This window comes from Dermacentor andersoni, chromosome 10, assembly GCF_023375885.2.
Source record: "Dermacentor andersoni chromosome 10, qqDerAnde1_hic_scaffold, whole genome shotgun sequence".
NCBI lineage: Eukaryota > Metazoa > Arthropoda > Arachnida > Ixodida > Ixodidae > Dermacentor > Dermacentor andersoni.
The window spans coordinates 45,309,803-45,331,765 of record NC_092823.1 but is presented as its reverse complement, the minus strand read 5'-3'; the positions used below and the strand labels follow the sequence as shown (position 1 = coordinate 45,331,765).

Here is a 21,963-nt window from a genome sequence, read left to right as displayed (position 1 = left end):
ACGCAGGTTTTCAATAACATATGCATATACATTCCCGTGCTTCCAATAAAGCTTCAGTTGCGAGTCGCCGCTCGTCCTTGTGTTTCTTCTGTTGGCCCGTGTTCAAATTTATTTATTTAATTATTTAAATTACCTCGAGGGCTCGGTACACAGGGTTTTGCATGAGGGGTTGCGCTGCGTTTCACAATTAGGAAGTTTGCTTTGATAATGGGCACCGGTGCCTTTGCTACGAACGACAAAATACTCTCATATGAAAATTTTCATGATCACGGAAAACATGACTAAAGCCATTACGCCAGGGGAACGCTGGTCTAATTATGGAAGCGGCAAAACAATTATCGTCCGGGTGCGTGACCGTAGCAGCTCAAACCTTATGATGAAACTCTGGCCATTGTTTCCACATCCGGAGCCGTCATGCGCATAGTTTCAGTTTGCATAATATTGTTTTTCATAACAGCGCTCATGACATGGCGATGGATGATCGCGGTATCGCCACCTTCGCACTACGGACCTCATCGAGTGCATTTTACCTAGGAAGCAGAAGACTGACAATGATGCACGCGATCATTGTAGTTGGAACGCTGTATCATCTTTAATTACATACCTAATGAAGAAAAACTGTTTCTACTTACAGTCCCGGGTTTGACGTGGCTGGCTGCTGTATGGTGTACTGGTCGGTTGGTGTACAAAGGCGCTGGTTTGTGTGCTTGGTTGGTACCGGACATTGTGCGAACTGGCCGCTAATATAGCGCAAACACTTGTGGCCCGGGGAGGCGCTTACTGTACGTGAGAGCGGACGTGAGCTGGAAAACAAGCACGCCGTTGTCACCATGTCGTCGTCATCGTTCTTTCGTGGTCACTCCTTTAGTTGTGATCACTCATTCGCTGTCAGGACGTCATCATTGTTCCGCCGCCGCTACTCGGTCGTCGTCAACTGGTTGCCATTTTGTCGTCATCTCGTCATTGTCGCGCCGTCATCATTTCGTCTTGGTAATTCTGTTATCATCATTCCAGAGGTTATGCCGTCATCGTCACGTCGCCGTAATCACGCATATGTCATTACATCGTCATGATGCCTTAGTCATGCCATTCTCATCATGCGTTCATGGCCATACGGTCGTCGCGATGCCATCATATGGTAGTTCCGTCGTACTCATTCCATCTTCATCCCATTGTTGTGATATCGCCATCGTCGTTCCAGCATCTTCATCCCATTGTTGTCATGCCTTCGTCCTGACACTTTCGTCTTAACGTCACTGTCACATTTAAAGAATTGGCATTCCCATTCTCGTTGCCGTACCGTCATCGTCATTCTACCGCCGTCATTTCTTCTTCGTCATTAAATCGAAGTCATGCTATTGTCTTCGTCCCGTTCGCGTCATTTCAGCGTCGACATCCCATTGTCGTTATGCGGTCGTCAGCACAGCGTCGTATGCTCAATGTCGTTACGCCGTTGTCGTCATTCCAACGTTATCATGGCGTCGTCCTGTCATCAACACATACAGCCGTCGTCATGCCGATATAACGCTCTCATGGTTGTTTCATGGTCTTCCTTCTGTCGGCTCAAACCTCACAAATCAGCCTGATTTGGTGTCCGGATTTCGGTATAGTTTGTGAACGGTGTAGTGCGTAAACAGAAACAATGCATCGCATGAAAGTTTCCACCTTCAGTGTGGATAAACCGACCTTGCAAGAACTGACCAGTTATACAGGTTTAATTGTAACATCACACTGAGTTGCACAGTACTTAATTCGCCCTACTGAAGCTTCGCTTGACATAGATTACGATAGGTGCATTGTATCTGCAATTTTTTGTATGCATAATATTATATCAGCAACGTTAAACGAGGGACACAGTATATGCCTTTGTAGCGCTGGACACAGCGTTATGGTCTCTGCGTTGATTTATCACTGCATCTATTATAACTTTAGTTTTTCTCTGTGTGGGCACACTAAGTTCAAGAAGGAAAGGACACTTTACGCGCCTTTTACTGTTTAGACATTGTCATTTGAAAAAGTTTTTTTATATCATCCATTTGGAGGCTGTCAGCGACCGTGCACTCTTCCGATTCCGTGTCTGTCGAACAGGGAAGTCCTGTACGTCCTGACACTTTACCAACGCGCCCATACTAAAACCTGCTAGAACGCATGAAGCCTGTCCATCACATTAGTACCCTTGTGATTTTGTTTGGCCTGGTAGTCTAGTAGAACAATGAGAATGTATCGAAACTAAAATATAATCTTCAAGTTCTTTGGCCTGTTTAACATTTTTCATTCATACGAGCGACACGACCGGCGTCATGGCCAAATTGACTTTTGATAATCGCCCATCGCTAAACGCGAGACACTTCTGATGGCCCACTGTAGGCGGGCATTGTAAACAGAGTAGCGAAATGTGTCTCCTCGTAAGAAAATATAATGCCGCGCTTTCCTGCTCGCTCTCATCGTAGTATCGCTGCTGTGCGTAGCATGCTGAACTTTTGTGAACGAAATCACAACCACGGTAACCAAACTGCGCGTATCATGATCAGAATGAACCTATGTGAAATGTCATAATAATTGCTCAAGCGTCGGTTAGGCCAATCTGGCCAAATGTATGTTTGACGTAAAACAGAGCTAAACGAGTGGATGTATAAATTGCGATGAGGTAGGCCGGTCGTGAAGTCTGTAAATATGCTTGATGTTTTTTTTTTTGACGCGATTGTTAACGCGCTATTTTGATGCACCACATGCACTTTAATACACTTCCAGGTACACCTTTACAATTTCGATGCCATATACACTAACACCTCCTCACATCTTTTAATGCTATGAGCAATCTTAGCCTACCTAAACCGCTTGATTTCTATTTATTAGCTATCTATCTAGCGTCTTTAAGCCGCTTTCTCGCTAATAAAGAATTCACAACAATTTACCCGGCACTGGGCGGTTGCAAGATGGTACCGCTAGATGGCCCAACATGTCCCAAGGGAAGCGGGAGAGAGGGGCCCAATGCAATAGGCCAATCATGCAGGACGCCTTACCGTGGTGGCATTGCGTTGTGTCGCTACATTGCTTAAATGTTCATCGCATCGATGTCGACACTCCTGGTGAGATGACTGCTGACGGATTTTTTGTTTCGCTTACTCGCTAACACCCGCGCGGTAAACGCTGCATCTGCCTCCTACCACGTATCTACATGGATCAGTGAGCGTAGCGTTGCGTCCACAAAGGTAGCAGCAAACAAGTTGCGGGGCTTAATTGCAGGTTCTTGAGAACGGGAGCTGTGGCTCAACACCTTTTTATACTGTGCATGTGATGTGGGACTGTTCCGAGATGCGTGTCCAAACAACATCAAAGAATTTAAATACACTGAGCGAAAGAATTTAAACCAAGTCGACATGCACAGACGGAGAAAAAGAAGGTGATACTGCAGGCCACTCGCTCACGTTTCCTATGACAATAGCTTATGTCTTCATTGTCTCCAGTGCAACTTTCTCATGTTTTGTGACCTTGCGCTGTGGTTTTTTCCAAACGATATGCAGAAAAATAACATGTCCTTGGTGGGCAGCGAATGAAGTTGAACGCCTCCCTGTATTTACTGTACCGTCACTGTTTCGTGTATTTTCTTTTCCGCCAGGTACGACATGATTGTACTAGGCAGTAATAGAAGAGAGGAGAGTCTTGGGGGTGAGTATAATTATGCCGTCTTGCAAAAAGAAATTTCGATGATGCGCTTGCATAAGTGGATCACTTCTATTCACCAGCAAAATTCTCGAGAGCTCAAACACTCCTACATATTCTGCAGAAGCTCGAATGGGATGGAAAATTTCGCAATCGCGTCTTCTGAGGTCACTGCTACCGTACTGCACTAGATATACCCAAAAGAGGATGGCTCTCATAAAAAAGGATTATTTAATGGAAAACATGCAAGCAATACTTGCTTACCGTATCATAAAACTATCACCAAAACTGCAAATTTGTTTTGATGCGGCTGCTCTGGCGAAGTTGGTGATGAGCATTCACAAGCGCGAAAATAAATTCCGTGCTATTGGTGCACGTAAGGTGAACGGCACCGAGACTTAATGGAGCTGGCATGAGAAAGAAAGATCCCCGGGTTAATTGGAACTGCTGAGCAGGTTCCTTCGAAACACAAATATGCCGTAAATGACATGTTTCAGGCGCAGTTGCAGGACATTCTCGCGCTTGCGCCGAGAGCCAGGTTGGACGCCAGCGTTTGGCTACAAAATGCGATTATCTGAGGTAATCGTTTACTTCCACGATGATACAACCAAGAGAAACGCGCAAGTGAGGAGGAGCGCAGCGCACAGCAGACTGCGGCTGCATTGGCTAAGGCATATGACCGAGAGCCCCGCTACTCCAGGATCAAGGTTGCGGAGTGTTTCCGTTGGGAAACCCGTACGCATTCCGCATCTGCTCTTGTAGACAGTCGCATGCAGGATGGATAGATTTCTCACGTAGAGTGCAAAGCTCCGCTATAAAAAAATTGTTCCTTTTTGTAGGCTACGCATTTGTGGCGTCCGTCTGTAGTGACCACCGGATGCAACTTGGCGAAGACAAGGCACACACGTACAAAGGGATTCGCATCACAGCGCACGAAGTGGCGCACACGTAAGTGGCCTCACTCCCGTTGGAGCTTTATTATGATTTAATTTGGTGTGCCTACACCTTCCGTTTCATATAGGCTTATATCGCGCTAATCTGTCGGTAATTTTTAAAGATATTGAGGTAATATATAATTGAACTTTATACTTTTTACAAATGGCTCCAAATGAAACCATCGTTATTAGAAAAAAAGGCCTTCGTGAGGCATCATTTAATTTTTTTCAGACACTGGAAAGTGTATAGCTTTGTTTATGGAGTGGCTTATCGAGAGAAATTGCCAAATTGTTTTGTGAGTACAGGAGATAGGACACCATAAATCGTTGCGTTGTCATGCTGCCAGGAGGCGATTTCCACTGCCAATATAGACACTACTCCTTTCTCTTGACTAGCACCCGTAAGCGAAATTCCTCCCGTTCCGTCTTCCGTACTTAAGCCGAGGGATCAGGCCACGTTTACGTGAGGAACCCTTACTCCATTTATTGTTTGCTTTTTCTTTTTGCACGTGGTGCCTTACAATGGGTGTATTGTCCGTTATACTTTTGGGTGAGTGGCAGAAGTCATGTGCGCGAAATGGTGACGCTACAGCGAGTGTTTATTATCTAGAGGCATGTCTGCGTGTGACCTTAACTATGGCTGAAAGCGGGCCTCCTTCGATTGGGAGGGCACGCTGAGTTTCGCTTGTAAGTTCCGCTGTTCTCACGTTGTTGCTTTGCAGACACAATTGCCACGCCAAGATCTGCGCTCTATGCTTGTCTTTCGGCAATCCCCAAACATTATGAGGGGCCCTTTAAGCTTTCCTAGCCTCGTGTTACGACTTCGCGACATGCTGGATTTCATATAAATCCAAACGGGACGCTTAAGCTACATAAATCATGACTTTGACGTCGAGTGCAGTCATTTAGCGTGAACATGTCAGGGTGCACATGTTAACATGTGAACAAACACCGCTTTACACATGGTGCCTTCTAAGAATTGTGAACAATACATGAACTCTTGCGGCTGCATCCATTCCAGTACATAAATTGAAATTATGATTTCTGCGATACCAACTGTTTTATAGACTGCGATAGGATGCGAGATGGTTCACCTGCCTAGTCTGATTTTTTCAGTCCGAAAACATACTCATGTACAAGCACTGTTGTGTGCTAAATGCTTGTTTCAGCTTTATTTAAACGCCTCTACATATGTTGCCCGGGGTAGAAAATTGTGTATTTTGAATATTATTGCCTCACAAGCAAGAATTTCTAGCTGCAATTGGAATATTTTATTTACCCAACGAAAAACCTGGCTAGAAGACATTGAAGGACTTCCGGTGCAGAATTTGTTGAGAGTAGATGTACGTCGAGGCGCTCCCGACTGAGAAAGCTTTCTTTTGCTAAGTCCTGCTGCGACTACTTCCGTGAGCTTTCCGTCATCCTGAACCAAATGGTCATTGATCACTTACGGCAAGCCCGAGACCACTATGGCTTTCCGGGGCGGCGCACGACCGTTGGCCTACTAAAACATTCCGAATCTATCTTTAACTTCAAACTACAATTAAGGGTATTACCTTGCTTGTGCGCCAACTGCCGTGCCATTCCTGCAGGTGGACCTTTGATGACACATCAACCTCGATGACCCAATGCACGTTAATTCCGTCCCATGGCTACCTGGTATGAACGAACGAACATCGTCGACAGACAGGAGGGAGATGACGCAACTGTACACTCAACTACGACTACGTCGAGCGACTGCAGGCCCTTTGGGCATTATGTCTAGCTACACCCTAAAACGAAAAGGGAAGGGGTCCACTGTGCGAACGCAAGCTAGGTAGCAACCGTCAAAGCTTCAACAGACATTGGAGTAGTCGGAATGCCTAAATTCAACACGGGCCGTGCTGAAAATCTGCCTGAAGGAACGTAAGCACATAACGATGTTCCTGAGCAACCCACTCGCACGGATGATTGCGTGGCATAGCACCAAGCAAGGATCACGTTGAGCACTTAACATATTGCCAAACGTACATAGTAACACGATCAGTGTGACCACCTATGATAGACAACATGAGCAGAACTTGTGCAAACACCTAAAAAGAGAGACTAAAGCTGGTGCAGCGCGGCAGGGACTGTTTATCACCGGTGGACCAAAAATAAGACGCGGTGTATCATCTATTGAGTGGAAGCCAACTACAGGCCACATATGCTCAAGGAAGTTCTGAAATATCGAATATACTAGCGACGAGACCGATGGGGAAAAAGGCACTGTATTAATCACGCTCGGCACCTCGACATCAGCGAGGGCGATCCTCTATCAAGTAGTTCTAAGCGCGTATATGCCTATACAAAGTGCGAACGCTCTTATGCAGCCACTGCCACACTGCAGGTCAAAGCAGGACGTCTGTCCCAAGCAACGAATGTGCGGCAAGTGGGGTAAGCAGCAGCACAAACGTGGCCCTTGAAATTTTTCAGCGAGAAAAAGACTGCACTACAATTATTGTAATGAGGCTGGACATGAACCACCAGGCGTGACCTGCCCAGGCCGCGAATCATTCGAGGAGAAGGCGAAAGCGAAGACAGACAATGGATGATGTCGCACTCAATCTGGACGCTGGCGGTCACTGATTCGCTCCGAGTCCGACACCTGGAAACCGATGTTGATCAGCTTTCTTTCCAGTGTACCGTGGAAGAAGCTATCTCCGTCGGTAGCACTTTGTTTGCGAAATATGACAAGCCGAACGAGGAGGTATGCGGACACTGCATGCCTCAGAAAAGCGAAAGTTGATGGCCGCAGCACATTCGATGGTACGCACGTGACAGCACAGATGACTGCTAAGGCGCACGGAAGAAACGCTACGACAGCGTGCGCAGCAGGAGAAATAGATGACAAGAGGTCTACAAGCCTACCCCGCAATATACAAATTCCAGAATGAAATCATCCACAAGAAGCAACGAGTAGAAAATGTAATAACTTAAGTTCTTACAAACAGCCGCCTAACAAGATAACCCCGGGGCAACAGGCAATCAGCGTCACCCCAAGCGAACCATCACAGCAGCATCATAATCCGAATCGGCCATCTGAGGATGATACCGGGACGCAGTATCTTCACGCACAACAATAACGTGGCAGGTTGCTATGGCAAAGGCAGAACGAATCGCCAAATATACAAGTGAAGGAAATAACCAATGTTTTTCAGAAAATGATCCCCGAGACTCTCAGGCAACTGTCAACAAGTGATTCAGGGAACGCGACAATTCGGTGTCACCGCACAGCTTTTCTATTTCCCATGTAAATTATGACGACGGTCTAGTGTGATGGTGTATAATCATCGAGCCGCAAGGCAGAACGCCAGTCGACACACTTATAAAGTGATCTTATGAGAGCGCTGTCTAAGTCCTTCAATGAAAATCAATCAGTATTGGTTTGTGTGCCACCGAACACGCCGCAGTTTCCATGTCAGTGGGCCTCTTGGCTCTTCTGCAAGGAACTCGAGGCGCCAACACCGTAATCGGGCGGCTACTGAGGCTATTTCGGCCCTCATTCCTAAACAAGGAGCACAGTAACAAAGCCCCTTTAGTACCACTAGCGGTGGCACAAATAGCCACCTTGAAAGCACGTTATGGTAACATTAACACCTATGGCATGTTATGGTGTCAGCTGCTATGAGCTGACGAAGGGTAAAAACACCAAACTTCAATGTTTGCACAGGGAGGCCTTACGCGTGATCATCGGAGTGACCTAACGTACCCACATCCACGAGGATCAACTGTACCGGCGTGTGAACCTCTCAACCTTCGAAGTAACTACAAACGCTAGAAACCAGGGCCATATCAATGCGATGAATGAAAGAATGGCAATAACTTCGGCTTTACGACAGGCAATAGTTACAGGCAAATCCGTTCAGGCAGAATAAGGCTCAGGGCGGCGCACAGCAATGGGTTGTTGTTCACATTGACATGACAAGAAGAGAAACGTCACAGGTCGCAGTGCTCGCGGCGGTGCGAACCTGGGATGGACACGTAGTTGTGAACGTATATTCACACGCCTTTGACTAGCTCGAACTATAGGCAGTGAAGATGGCGCTAAACAGATGTGAATCATGTTTACTTTTAGGCGACATATTGTATGCGTGTATTGTCGCAATGGACTCTCTGGAGATACCATGCTCCGCACCAAAAATAACCAGGACTGCGCACTCCATCAAGCATGCATTGTGTAATGCAAATTCACCCCCACCCAATTTAAAGCAGCAATAAATAAAATGAAATAAAACGCTTCTTAAGAGGGTCACAGAAGAAGCGTAGGTTTGGGTGCAGGGCCACGTGGGCGAGTGAGCTAACGCATTCCTGCTGTTCTGATGCAGTCCAACTGAGTATGTCTATCCTTTGCCGAGAAATCTATATCGTGGGATGGATCAGGCATCTGTTGCTTGGCGCAAGAAATAACAAAAGACGATCCCAGAAAACATCTCTCAAGAGGTGCACAAGTGCTCGTTCAGAAAGCCCGAAGCAGCTTTGCGCTCACTGAAGTTGTGCTCAAGAAGTCGTGAACTTACATGCCAACGTTGAAGCGCCGATCACTTGAGGCTCAAAACAATGCAAGTCAGTCACAATCTCCCAGAATGGAGTACTCAACAGGCCAAAATGAAGACCCCCCCCTCCCCCCGCCCTTGCCTTCCCTATTGTTCGCCACATGTACTGAGACTCTCCAGACCTCAAGATGCTTGTAAACGCGATTGTGGCACTGCAAACACTCTAGAAAAGCGAATCTTTCTACCTGCGGCAGTGCCCAGGGCTGTCCTACAGTTAGAAACTGGCCTGGCCGGCCAAATCTTGGCTTTCATAAGCGGGGTGAGGCCTACAGTCGTCACGTGGTGGTTAAGTCCTTCGAAGCGTGTCGTCTTTGGTGGCGGCGGTGGTAAGATTTTAGCCTGCAAATCTCCGTGCCCGCACACCTTCGTACACCACTGATCCATCCCTTCTAAAAGAAAACTCAACTTCACTGATTTATTTAAGGAAACGAAGGCGAAAAGCGGGTAGTATTTGACTAGCTGACTGGTTGTTCCAAGTGGACATGGAAAGACATGTCAGGATCTTATAAAACATAGCCGGGGCAGCACAAGGTCGAAAACGCTTTTCACGTGGTAGGTGTTCAACAGGCTGAAGGTAGAAATCTGCTTATGAGTAGGCTTTGCACATAAATAAGCTGAGGCCAGCGGGGGTTTGATGAATCTTTCTACCTTCATTATATGTTTACCCTTCGAGAATAATACACTTCCGACTTTTGTGAAAGGTGCACATCACGCAAGGGCTGCCGACGAAACTCCTGCAGAATTCATAGGCTCTGAAACCGGATGCTACTTTGCCAAAGACATGGGAACCTCGTATTTTCAAGCAATTCAGGGAAAGTAGTAGAAAATGAATGCTGCGGCGGGGCTAGTGAAGTGAGCATCCTGAACGCTTAAATTGTACAACCGCGAAGTGTTCAGTGTTACTAAATTCACCTGTCGCGTTTGGGAAAATTGTCTGGAAAGTTCCGTCAATAAGCAAAACAATCTATCAATTTCCGAATCAATAATTCATTTTTCAGCAGCAGTAGGGGTTCCGCCTCACGAGAAGCGCTTGAAAACAACCTGAAAGTGACTGGGTGCTCCCGTGCATATGTCTGGATTCAGGCCAGATGTGTACAAATGTATGCTAAGGCATATTGGGTAAATATCTTAAGAATAGGTAGCCCGTTTCATGTTTTTCCCAGGAGAATTAATAAGACTTAGGTCTATTGTAGAGGCTGCAAGAAACTATAAAATTCTCGCTAACTGCAAATCAATTGATAAAGACGCACTAATGGTTGTGTATTAATTAAGCTTTGAAACAATAGATTTCTGAATGCCTGAAAAACTTAACGCAAATGTTCAAAGTTCAAATTTGGGGATAGCTCGAAATACATAAACAACGATGACATGAAATACACATATACACAAAATAGCACCATAACTTCCCCAGTGTGCAACGTTCACAAGCGCAGAGTGTATGACTTGTGACTGGAAAAGCTAAGTGTGGAAGGGGGAACAACGTATGGGCTACTGGAGAATATTCTGTATCATTTATTTGCTCAGGAAAACATATCCTCAACTATTTTCGCATGAACATATTTGGCAGACACATACGTGGTGATGGGCATGAATAATTCGTTAAGCGTGGGAATGTGGTAATTTAGAATAACTGTAATTCGCATTCATTACTGCATCACAAGCTAACAAATGAGATGACAAGGACAAAAAGCTGCTATGTAGCAGCTTGACAAAGGTTCTTGGCCCCTATCCCTGGCATTGAAACACACGCATGCAGATGCATTGCATAAATGCGCAGTTATTTTGTGTGCATGCCTCATATTATACAAAGAAAATACATTAAAAAATATAACGGCGAGAGAGCATACAAAATGCATATGATCAAACATAGCGATGGCACATATGAATTACAAAATACTTAAATTTTTTCGAACAGCGTCACCTCATGCACGGACACAAATATAAAACATTGCAATAATTCTAGACTTTACCCATTCCTCAGCACAAGAAAATACAAAGAAAAATTACATTTATAAGAGAGTTTCGCATGATGATATCCCGAAAGAAAATTTACGAATAGTGTACATTTACCTATAATAAAGATACACCAATATCTTAGTATGCAAAACAAAACATATATTACCTTCATAATGAGTGTTACCTTATATGTAAATAAAATGTGCTGTAGTAAAGCTAAAACAAGGTTGTTTCAGAGATACAAAAAATGGTAAAGCCACACAAGTGCATACAATAAAACACTCACAAATGCATGTGCAAACGAACCTATGTTTGTAAAAGTCGAAATAAAAAAATTGAAAAAATTCCGGCAGCTGTTTATGATATACTTTTATGGAACACGTTGAGCATGCTTGATGGTTTAAAGTACAGTGTTTATATATTGTTCTGGTGTATTTTAGAATTTGTCTCTCTATTAGTGCCACCTCTTGCAATTTTGTTTAGCAAGCTTGGTACACGAAATTATGGTCTGCTGAATCTATATTTGGCACGTGAGAAAGGTAACAGCCGCGTTTGTTTTTCTCTGATGTCATATGAAACCAGTCTGGGCACTGTAAGGTTACGTGAGTGCAAAAAGACTACGCATGTTGCATCGGAGATATGCTTGAAATATTATAGCAAGGTTGACAAGTGGTACACAGCTCTTGCATACAGGCATCGTACTTGGCAATAGCTATATGGTGAACCGCCTTCTTAGGGAGCAGAGTCAACATTAGTAAGCTTGCTTTCGTAGTAGTACCCACAGTAGGTGGCATTATGGTAAGTAAGCGGAAAATAGGGTGTTAAAATGTGGTTGAAATTAGGTAGTACGATATACCCCTGTCTAAACAGAGCACCCCGCAAGCTTTAGCTAGACAGGTGGCAAGAAGCTTTGCATGGCCATTCCAGGTCAATGATTAATTAAAGACAACTCTCAAAGTTTTAAGTTTCCATTCTAGTTCTGTACTTTCAGAAACAAACTAGTTTTTGTTCTTCAATGATATGTCTCTCTGGCGGGGTGAAAAGAATAGGTTTAGCGTTTGCAGTATTCAGTTTTGCAGAGCTGCTCCATTCGCCCTAGTGGTTTATTGCAGATGGCCGAAAGGCTGTTTATCTCGCGTGATTTAAAGAAGACTCATGTCATCTGCGCATACTTTAAGGTAGGCATCTTTAGAAATATTGTTTATATCAATGATGTTAAGAATAAACACTATCGGCCTAAGTTACGTATATTATATGCGATTAGATCACAATGAAACATTTGAAAAAACAATATTTTCATCATTAAATTTATATAAAATTTTCCGCATCTAATTATTTTCTTTGAAAAATTGCAGGTTGGGGTGCTCACACGACGGTACGTCTGCGCCAGGTGTTGCGAAAACATTTGTACCTAACTCTTTAGGATGTCCATGGGAGGACGGCTACATTATGAGCTATATGGAAGAAGACAGCAGAAGTATGAAGTTCTCTTCTTGCTGCAAGTACGATATGGCCCAGATGTCATGGTATGTGGCCCCATAGGATATTACGCAAATGGGATAAAATGGAATTGCGCTCGACTATATATGAGCGCCAAAACCTCTTTGTCGTTGCCGACTTATTGACTCACTGGCCTACTGCAACCAATGCGTCGTCTGTTAATGCAGCGTTTTCTTTAATAGCTGGATGCGCTGTAGGAAGATGATGGACGCAAAGTAATCATGAATTAGTGTCTATTGCATATATACGGTATCATTGAAGGTTACTGTCTCGGAGATTGACCACAAATTGGTCAATCGCGAAACCTGTCAATTGTGCTAGCTGCAAGAAGAAGGGAAATTTGTGTTTGGAAAAAAAAATGTACGCCCTTTGATTCCTGGACAGTCTCCTCACCACAAGTATGATCCTGCGAAGCACCGCGAGTACGTCCTATAAAAGTTTGTCAACTGTGCTAGTCGTCCATTTTTTTCACGTCAACTATGACGTTGGCGTAGCTGTTGATGTCCACAGAAACGCCATTTCCTTCTCGTGCAAGTGGAAAAATTGTTTTCCATATTTACCAATCCAATACTCTCGCTGATCAGGGTAGCAGGAGCCAATGGCGGCTGAGAGAGTTCAGATTTATTGAATTAGTGGTTCATGTTGTACTGGGTCTATAGTAAACAGAATAAAGCATTGCGCATTTCACATGAAGAAAATTACCTTAACCGGATTCACCTCAACAGGAATTTACTGTTCTCAAAATAAAGTGCACGAAATAGATTTCAAGTACAAATTTCTACATTTGTACTGACGGCCACTATGAACTCCGCGCTGCGTGCTATAAAATCTGCGCGTGCAATTATAATGAAGAGACATTATCTACTTCTCATGGCAAACATTTTTTGTTGCAGGGCATATGAGGGCTGGTGTTTGCATACGAACGATTCCAAGGTAATGCCCCTGAACTGGAAGAACCGTGCCAGACTACCTGGGGAATTTTTGAACAGAGATGTGCAATGCCGTCTTACGTACCCTGACCTCTACAGAACTCACTATATGAGAGTGCGTGTGCATCTGTATTTAAAAAAAAAACTTTTTCTTGGCAAATAGACGTGGAAGTAGCTACCGTTAATGGCTGCCTTCATTTTCTCTTTGCAGAGCATGGGGTCTAGGAACTGCTTGGTTTATTGCTTTGTACCGGGGGACCAGTATGGAGGAGCTGATCATCGCTGGCCTATGTACCTTATAGACGGCAGCCCTTGCGGACACCAGAACAAAAGTGTACGAACAAAACCTGTGATCACTGTTTTCGGATTGAAAGTTTCATAGTGAAGTTGGCGAACTTTTTTTAAGCAAAGTTCTTACGATTTCTGCTGTTAGTAGGGATCACATGCGCATTTTGAAAACCCACTTTATCTTGTAATTCCTACTGAGGCTTTTGTTAATAATGCAACAGCTTCATAATGAAATTCACATTGAACAAACATAAATGGAATGGAAAGGAAGCGATATGTGCATTGGTGTATGCGATACTTGTTTTGCCATGTGCGTGTTTTGCGTCGTCAGAAAGCAGTCAGGCAAGCCAGTAGCCACAATGACGAAGCCGAGTTGCATATATATATTTTTTGCTGTAGCTGTAAAATAGTTTAGTCTGCAGTATGTGGTATGTGCTGTGCTTTTCTTTGCTGTACATGGAAGGGTGTTGCCGTGCCCGACCTGTGACACGGCATCGGGTTCTCCAAAAAAATCTTTTTCTTCATCCTGAATTAAACATTTTATTTCTTTAGGGCATTTACTATTCAAATTCCACTCCTAGGTTTCCACTGGGGTAAACCCTCGCAGGAGTGTCTGCGTCAGCAAGCGTTTGGTGTGTTGAGACACCACGTACTGATGCACGTACCCGAGTAGCCGGCTTAACCGCGTCTTGAAAAGGAGGATCGTAGGGGTTCAGCAGAAGCCAGGTGTTCGTACCTTTTAGGCCCCCCGGCGGGGGCAACACACCTCATTGGCCTCTGCTTCACGTAGACGGCACTTCCAGACAGACCCACCCGGGGGAAATCGGCAGTCGCCTTTTCCTGTCCACCTCTCCAACCTTCTCATATCGCTCTTACTTTTATATCTTTCCGGTCTACTATTCCCTTCTCCTCCCTTCTGACTTTTCAGGTGTCAAATGTTAACATTGTGTATTATATCCAATCTTGCCTATATTAGGTTATAGCGGCGATGCATAGCTGGCGCCTGCAGGTTACCTTCCCGCCTTTTATCGCCCCCTTGTTGGGCTCCACGTTTGGGTGAGGGAACAAACGCGAGTTAATGATATCTTAGTTGAAATCAAGAAAAAGAAATGGGCATGGGCAGGACACGTAATGAGGAGGGAAGATAACCGATGGTCATTAAGAGTTACGGAATGGATTCCAAGGGAAGGAAAGCGAAGCAGAGGGCGGCACAAAGTTAGGTGGGTGGATGAGATTAAGAAGTTTGCAGGGACAACATGGCCACAATTAGTACATGACCGGGGTAATTGGAGAAGTATGGGAGAGGCCTTTGCCCTGCAGTGGGCATAACCAGGATGATGATGATGATGATGATGTTGGGCTCCGCGGTGGACGGCTACCATCACTGACGAACAAAGCTAGACTGTTATGACAAATGCTCCCCCCCTTCCTTATCACCCTCAGAAAAGAGGGCACACCGATGCAACTTTTGACTTCCTAAGCCGAAGCAATGACCCATTTCCCCGATTCCACGTCATATACAGTGATCGCCTTTCACAACCAGCCGAAATAATCGTACCTTTTCTTGTGGCAAAGTGTCTAACGGAGAAGCTTGGACCTGGCTACAAAGTAACAAAAATATGAGCGGTTACTTGCCCTTGCAACTGTGCCACAAAAACCAACTTGACAAACTGAGCAGCCTTCTGACATTCGGTGATATTCCACAGGCTATCACCGAGCATAAGTCAATGAGCACCGTCTGTGGCGTAGTCTCAGAGGACGACTTCGTCAACCTTAGTGGAACAGAACTAATTGAGGGCTGGAAAGAGCACAGGGTTATTGATGCTTAAAGAAATAAGATACTCCGTGGCGACTAAGAAATACCGACAAAGCGCCTTATCCTTAATCTAGGAACTAGCAGACTACCAGAGAATGTAGAAACCGGTTACACAAACATTCCTATCAGAGCATGCACACCGAATCCATGGCGCTGCTATGGATCTCGGAGCTCTCGAGGACGGCACTTGTGCAAAATGCGGCGATCATGATCACGCTGCAGATGACTGTGACAAGCCAACCCACTGTGTAAATTGCGATTCTGGGCACACTTCTTACTAACGTTCTTGCCCTGCATGGCAAAAGGAAAAAGCGATAACACTGAAATAAAAAGAAAACGCTTTGTTTAAGGAAGCACGAAATCGCTTCTCAATTGTGCAGCACACTACTTAAGCGGACGTGGCACACAAGGGGGCAGTGTCACAATGGTCTATGGTGACCGCTCGGACCTCCCACGTGGGGCCGGTGGCTCCGCCTGCCGTCTTCATGGCGGATGCGGCAGCTGCCGCTCTGCAACCATCGAAGGGCCGGCAGCCTAGTGACTGAATGACCCTAAAGGCCTCTCTTCGCGAGGGGATTATTAATACACACGTCTATTCCCGTCTAGTGTGCTGATCCACTGCCTCCCAGGAGGTGATGGATACAACCCTAGCCCCTTTCAGACAGCTGGTGTCGAAGGACTGGCGCTGCTTTGCTCAGTGTGCCGTGAAGGAACAACCCAGGATGACAGGTGCCGGGAATGAAAATGCCACTTAACTGCGAGAATCCTGGTATAGCGCGTACTCTTGCATTATTATTATTATTAATATGTTATAATGGCGGCGCAGATACTCCAGTGGAATGCTACAGGTCTCATGCGTAACCGAGATGACATTAGAGAATTAATAAAAATTCCATCCTAAAGTACTCTGTATTAAGGAAACACATTTAAAATCAGTACACAATAATTTATTAAACCAATGTGCTATATACGGTAAAGACCGCGGTGACGACCTAGTCTCATCAGGCGGCGTTGCAATCGTCGGAGTAACTACTATAGCACGCGCACAGTTGACTCCACTTGATGCAGTCGTCATTCGTGTTACCATAAAAAAATTAGTAAACATTTTCTAGATATATATCCCTTCTAACTTTAGACTCAATAGGATAGCGTTGCAATATTTAGTAGACTGGTTCCCACAGCCATTTATTTTGCTCGGTGGTCTTAATGCACACATCTCGATTTGGGGAGAGTTGCGGTGTGACACGAGGGCCGCATGGTAGAGCAGTTCCTCTTGAGCACGGGTACATGCCGATACAATAAAATTTAACTGACGTTTTACAATGTAACGCACAGTAGTTAATCTCCTATAGACCTAGCCATCTGCTCTGCCTCACTTCTACCGCGCCTGGGATGGAGTATAATTAAAAGTCTATGTGGCATTCATGCCCTTCCCATCTGACATAAAACATCAGAACAACATAATTATTTAACACAGATCCCTCGAAGGAAACGAATCCGCGTCAATCGAAGTCATAACTTTGGCATAACACGGACAAGAAAGACGACAGGACGTGCGCTATGTATCAGTTCATAGCTGATAGATAGTTGATAGATAGCACACGCCCTGTCCTCGTTCTTGTCCGTGTCAATCCAGCGCTATGCTTTCATTTGAGGCAACGAACCAACTAGCTCAAAAATGTGCACTCCTAGAATGTGCGGCCTAGGAAAAATTTCAACAAATGACACGCACGACTCGAAAGGATCTCAATGGTTGTAACATCAACAGTGCGGTCACCTTATTTACCGCTTTTGTAATTGGTATCGCATTCGAGTGCATACCACAAAAAATTGGGCCTCCTAAAAGTGGCGTGTACCTTGGTGGAATAAAGATTGTGGGGTTGCTCGTAAAAAGAGAATATAGAGCTTGCGGCTTGCTATGAAGGTCCCCAACCGCAGAAAATCTTTTAAATTTTACGCGCGTGAAGTCGCAAGGCAGGCAAACGCGACGTAGTGTTAACAAAGAGAGTTGGGAAAATACATCACCAGTATAAACTCTTACACGCAGGAATAGTATGGAATAGTATGGAATAGGCTGCGAATACGAATAGTATAGAATAATTATGGAATAGGCTACGAATATTATCAGGTCAGAAACCATACGAATTGCCATTAGTGGATGATCAAGGCGATGGCCTTGAAGACCAGGTTAACGCATCCGGTAAATTATTCAGAGGCATTCCTAAAACATAAAGCAATGGCAGAAAATACGGCGCTGAGCCGTAAACATAGCCGCCGTGAACCCTATAACTAACCTACCATTTAGCACTACCGAGCTCAAAGCTTCCTTGAGCAACCGTATGGACTCTGCCCCAGGTCCTGATAGAGGGATGCACACAATGATTAAACATCTTCATCCTGACACACAAATAGCACAATTGTGCCTGTTCAATACCATCTGAGCAAGAGGGTGCATTACAATTTCATGGAAAGGAGCTATTGTAGTACCTATCTTGAGATACGGAAAAAATCCGTCCTTAGTTTCAAGTTACCCGCCCATAGCACTAACGAACTGCCTCTTCAAGTTATTTGAGAAGATTATTAATCGTCGGCTATTACGTTTTTCATCAAACTACTTGCTTGACCCATATCGATGTAGTTGTAACGAAGGCCGTTCTACAATCGTTCACCTCGCTTGCATAAAGGCATGCATCCTCTACGCTTTCGTCCAGAAGCAATTTTTTCTGGCCGTGTTGCTTTACATCGAAAAAGCATATGAAACGACCTGGCACTACAGAATTTTGAGAGACCTCTCGGAAGTGGGAATTTGTGGTAATATACCTAACATGATCGAAAGTTACCTTTCGAAACCTACATTCCGTGCTAGAGTTGGCGATGTCTTGTGCAGGCGATTTATTCAGAAAACTGGTGTACCACAGGGTGCCGTACTTAGTCGCACCCTCTCTATAGTAAAAATGATTTCTCTACGTGCATACATTCCATGAAGTGTTTTATTCTACTTACGTTGAGGACGTGAAGACGGGATTCAGGTCCTGTAACCTCGCAGGCTGTGAGCGACAGATTCAGCTTGGCCTCAATAAAGTGCCAAAATGAGCATTTGCGAATGGATTCCACTGAAATCCTCTTAAAAGCTCCTGCGCCCTATTTCCAAGAAAGAGAGGCCTACTTGCGGCTCCTGATATAGAGCTGCATGGACAGGTATTGCCTATGAACAACGAACAAACATTTTTACGCATCATTTTAGACTCTAAACTAAGCTTCATTCCACACACAAAATACCTCAAGAATAAATGTCAAAATAATGAATATATATAAAATTCTATCTCAAACCACATAGGGCAGTGAGAATTGCCTCATGAATCTATACAAAGCCTTATATGCATACGCTTAAACTGTGGGGCTACTGCGTATCAGTCTGCCACTCCTAGAGTCCTAGAGATACTGGACCCTGTTCACCATCTAGGTAACTGCCTGGCGTCCCGTGCCTTTAGGACATAGCCTAAAGAAAACCTCTACAGTGAATCAAATGAGTGCTCGCTCCATCTGCAGAGATACTCCAGTTTCTTGTATTATCAGAAAGTGCACTCAAACAATGAGCACCCCTCCTATTCAGCTGTGAATGATATGACTAGCGCCACCCTTTTTCACAACCTACCTGCAGTAAGAGAGCCCTTCTCACTCCGTTTAAAAAAAAGTCAGTGAGGAAGTGGGTATTTGAGTTCTTGAAACTCTGCTAATGGCGCCAGCGAAGCTGTTACCGCCATGGCAATGGCAACTTGTTGGTCGTGACATATAATTTATATCTGCAACAAAACACGCTCCAGATGTGGACATACCTATGCATTGTTGAGAGCTTCAGTCGATGTACGCCTGCCCCAAGTTTTACGCAGACGCATCAAAGTCGCGGGCTCTTACGCGTCTGTGGGCCCATCATTTTCGGAATCGGACGTTCTATACCATAAAACGAGCATCTTCATGGCAGAGACCTATGCAGTACTATCGGCTACTAAACATATTAAGAACCCAAAGCTACCAAAGACCATTACATTCATAGATTCTTTAAGTGTGGTCAAAACTTTATAATCGCTACGCAAACATAAAAATCCTGTAATCATGACCTGTATTCATTTCTTTTCAATACGTATGCATCTAACCAACGGGTTTTAATATGTTGGGAACCTGGACACAGGTATATAGAGGGCAACTAGCTTGTAGATAAAGTGCTCTTAGAGAATTGGCCATACTTAAATTCACGACAGCACGATGTTCGCTTTTGCGGGTTTAGAATAGGACACACATATGGTACACATTTGTATCTTTTGACCGGCGCTGAACCTCCTCTCTGTGGCACATGTGGGGAAAGGCTAACCGTACTACACGTCTTGCTGGTGTGCATGGAATCAGAAGCAACGACGGCACTTTCCTTTGGTACACAAACAACATGTCCTCTGACATCCGACATTGTTTCTTGGCCCAGGGCCTTTGTTTGAAGCCAAGGCGCAATGCTTAACTTTTTAAATGATATTTTGCTGCATGTTATTAGCCTAAGAGATGCGTAGTTCTCCTTATATCTAGAGGGTATTTGTGCGGGCGTGCTGTTCTACAGAGCACGCTCCTCCAGGCCCTTGTGCCCAAGGGTCTCAGTGAGGCGGCAGGGCTGCTGGAGTCGGCGAAATTTTTTCTGTTATTTAATTTTAAAATATTTTGTAGTCATCATTCCCGTCTCTCGATCTTGAAATTATTTTAATAAATATGTATTTTACGTATTTTACGTAGAACATTTTAGGCCTCCATACAGCCTCAATACACCTCAAACCTGTCATTCACCGCGTCATTGACTTCCCCACACCATTTCTTGGTGCTCTTGGGCCATCCCGGGCCTTCACGCTTTAAAATCCCGTACATCATCATCATCATCATCATCATTATTTTACGAAACATTGGATATCCTGCAGATTACCTCTTTCACGAAAAAAGAAAAACAAAGGGACAGAACGCTCTGTGCCTAAAACATTACGAATAAGTCCTTGAACACGTATTCACAAAAATGAAATGTGAACGCTGGCCAGCATTTGATATGGCAAAAAAATGTGGGACTTACTTGTCCCACTGTCCACCTAGGCCATTGCGATATGGTGCCGTCACCCGCTTCTGCCGTCTAATCAGTGTCTGTGAAAAGAGCAGAATCCGCCTGTGTAGACAAGTGCACTACAGAAGCAGCATATGTATCTTTTACACGTTTACAATGGGCCCACTCGACACCCTTTGTGCCAGCATCGTCTTTCATTGCAGAACTCACAGCGGCTCTCGCAAACAAGATGCTTCTGGGAAAGCACGCAAGGTTACGCGTTTCTCATTAAAAAAAAAAAAAAAAAAACGCTGTGCTGTGTGCGTGAGCCTCGTGATAGGGTGCCTTGCAATGACATTGGTCTAAAAGGAAAATTTCAGTTATGGGGTTTACCGTCCCGAAATTGCACAGTGAGGTATGCAGCTCGCCGCGTGGGTGGCGCAAGATTCATTTTGATCAGCCGGGGCTCTTGGACGTGCACCCAAAACATGGTGCGCGAGCGTGTTTGCATTCTGCCCCCGTCGCAATGCGGCTGTTGCTACCGGGATCAAACATGGGATTTCATGTGTCTCTGCGCCTTAGGCACGGAGATACCATGTTGGGCGTGTATTTTTTTTCCTGTTATGCTTCATGCTCAAATTGTTTCTTAGCGGTGCTCCCATTTTTTCCTTCAGATATGTATAAATGGAGACTGCGTCCCAGACAGAAGAAGGAAACGTCGACCGAGAACTTAACAGGAGGAAAAATAAAAAAAAGATATATCTACTATATAACATTGCTTTTCGTCACATGCCATTACTAATGTGGCAGGTAATAAAATTATGATGAAAGTCTGTTCTACTCACACGCTCATCAAATTGAAGGAAAAAGCTGGATTATTGTACACCTAACGTTTATGATTCAGAATCACCACTCATTGTGCGTCATGCATTTTTGTCACGACTTTTGCCAAAGTTTGTGGTACGCAGAAATTTGCATCATCACATCATTTAATTTCGGCTGTAGTAACGTGCAAAACTTTCTTCTCATTTGTCTCAATCTTTCATGTTTATATTGTTCAGGAAAATTGGCTGAGCTTCAACTGTGAATAAATATTTAATTATCGAATGAGTAAATAAATAATATTTTTTATATTGATTTATCGTACCCTCAGGGCCTTTCAAGGTGTTACAGAGGGGCGTGGGTTATGGCGCTGATCACATATTTTAAAACGCAACATACAAATAAAATGAGG

The 21,963-nt window shown here is 44.5% G+C and overlaps 1 protein-coding gene across 5 annotated transcripts in view; it reads left to right on the top strand.

Annotated features, from left to right (window-relative positions):
* Positions 1-21,562, top strand: part of LOC126543110 (A disintegrin and metalloproteinase with thrombospondin motifs like) — an 88,029-nt gene extending 66,467 nt beyond the window's left edge. For all 5 annotated transcript variants that reach the window (XM_055062241.2, XM_055062239.2, XM_055062237.2 and 2 more), the window contains 6 exons: positions 3,620-3,669; positions 4,503-4,611; positions 12,484-12,654; positions 13,522-13,672; positions 13,769-13,891; positions 21,404-21,562. In XM_055062241.2, the coding sequence (XP_054918216.1) occupies positions 3,620-3,669; positions 4,503-4,611; positions 12,484-12,654; positions 13,522-13,672; positions 13,769-13,891; positions 21,404-21,463 (664 nt within the window). In that variant the 3' untranslated portion in view covers positions 21,464-21,562. The remainder of the gene's footprint in view (positions 1-3,619; positions 3,670-4,502; positions 4,612-12,483; positions 12,655-13,521; positions 13,673-13,768; positions 13,892-21,403) is intronic.
* Positions 21,563-21,963: the final 401 nt, after the last annotated feature.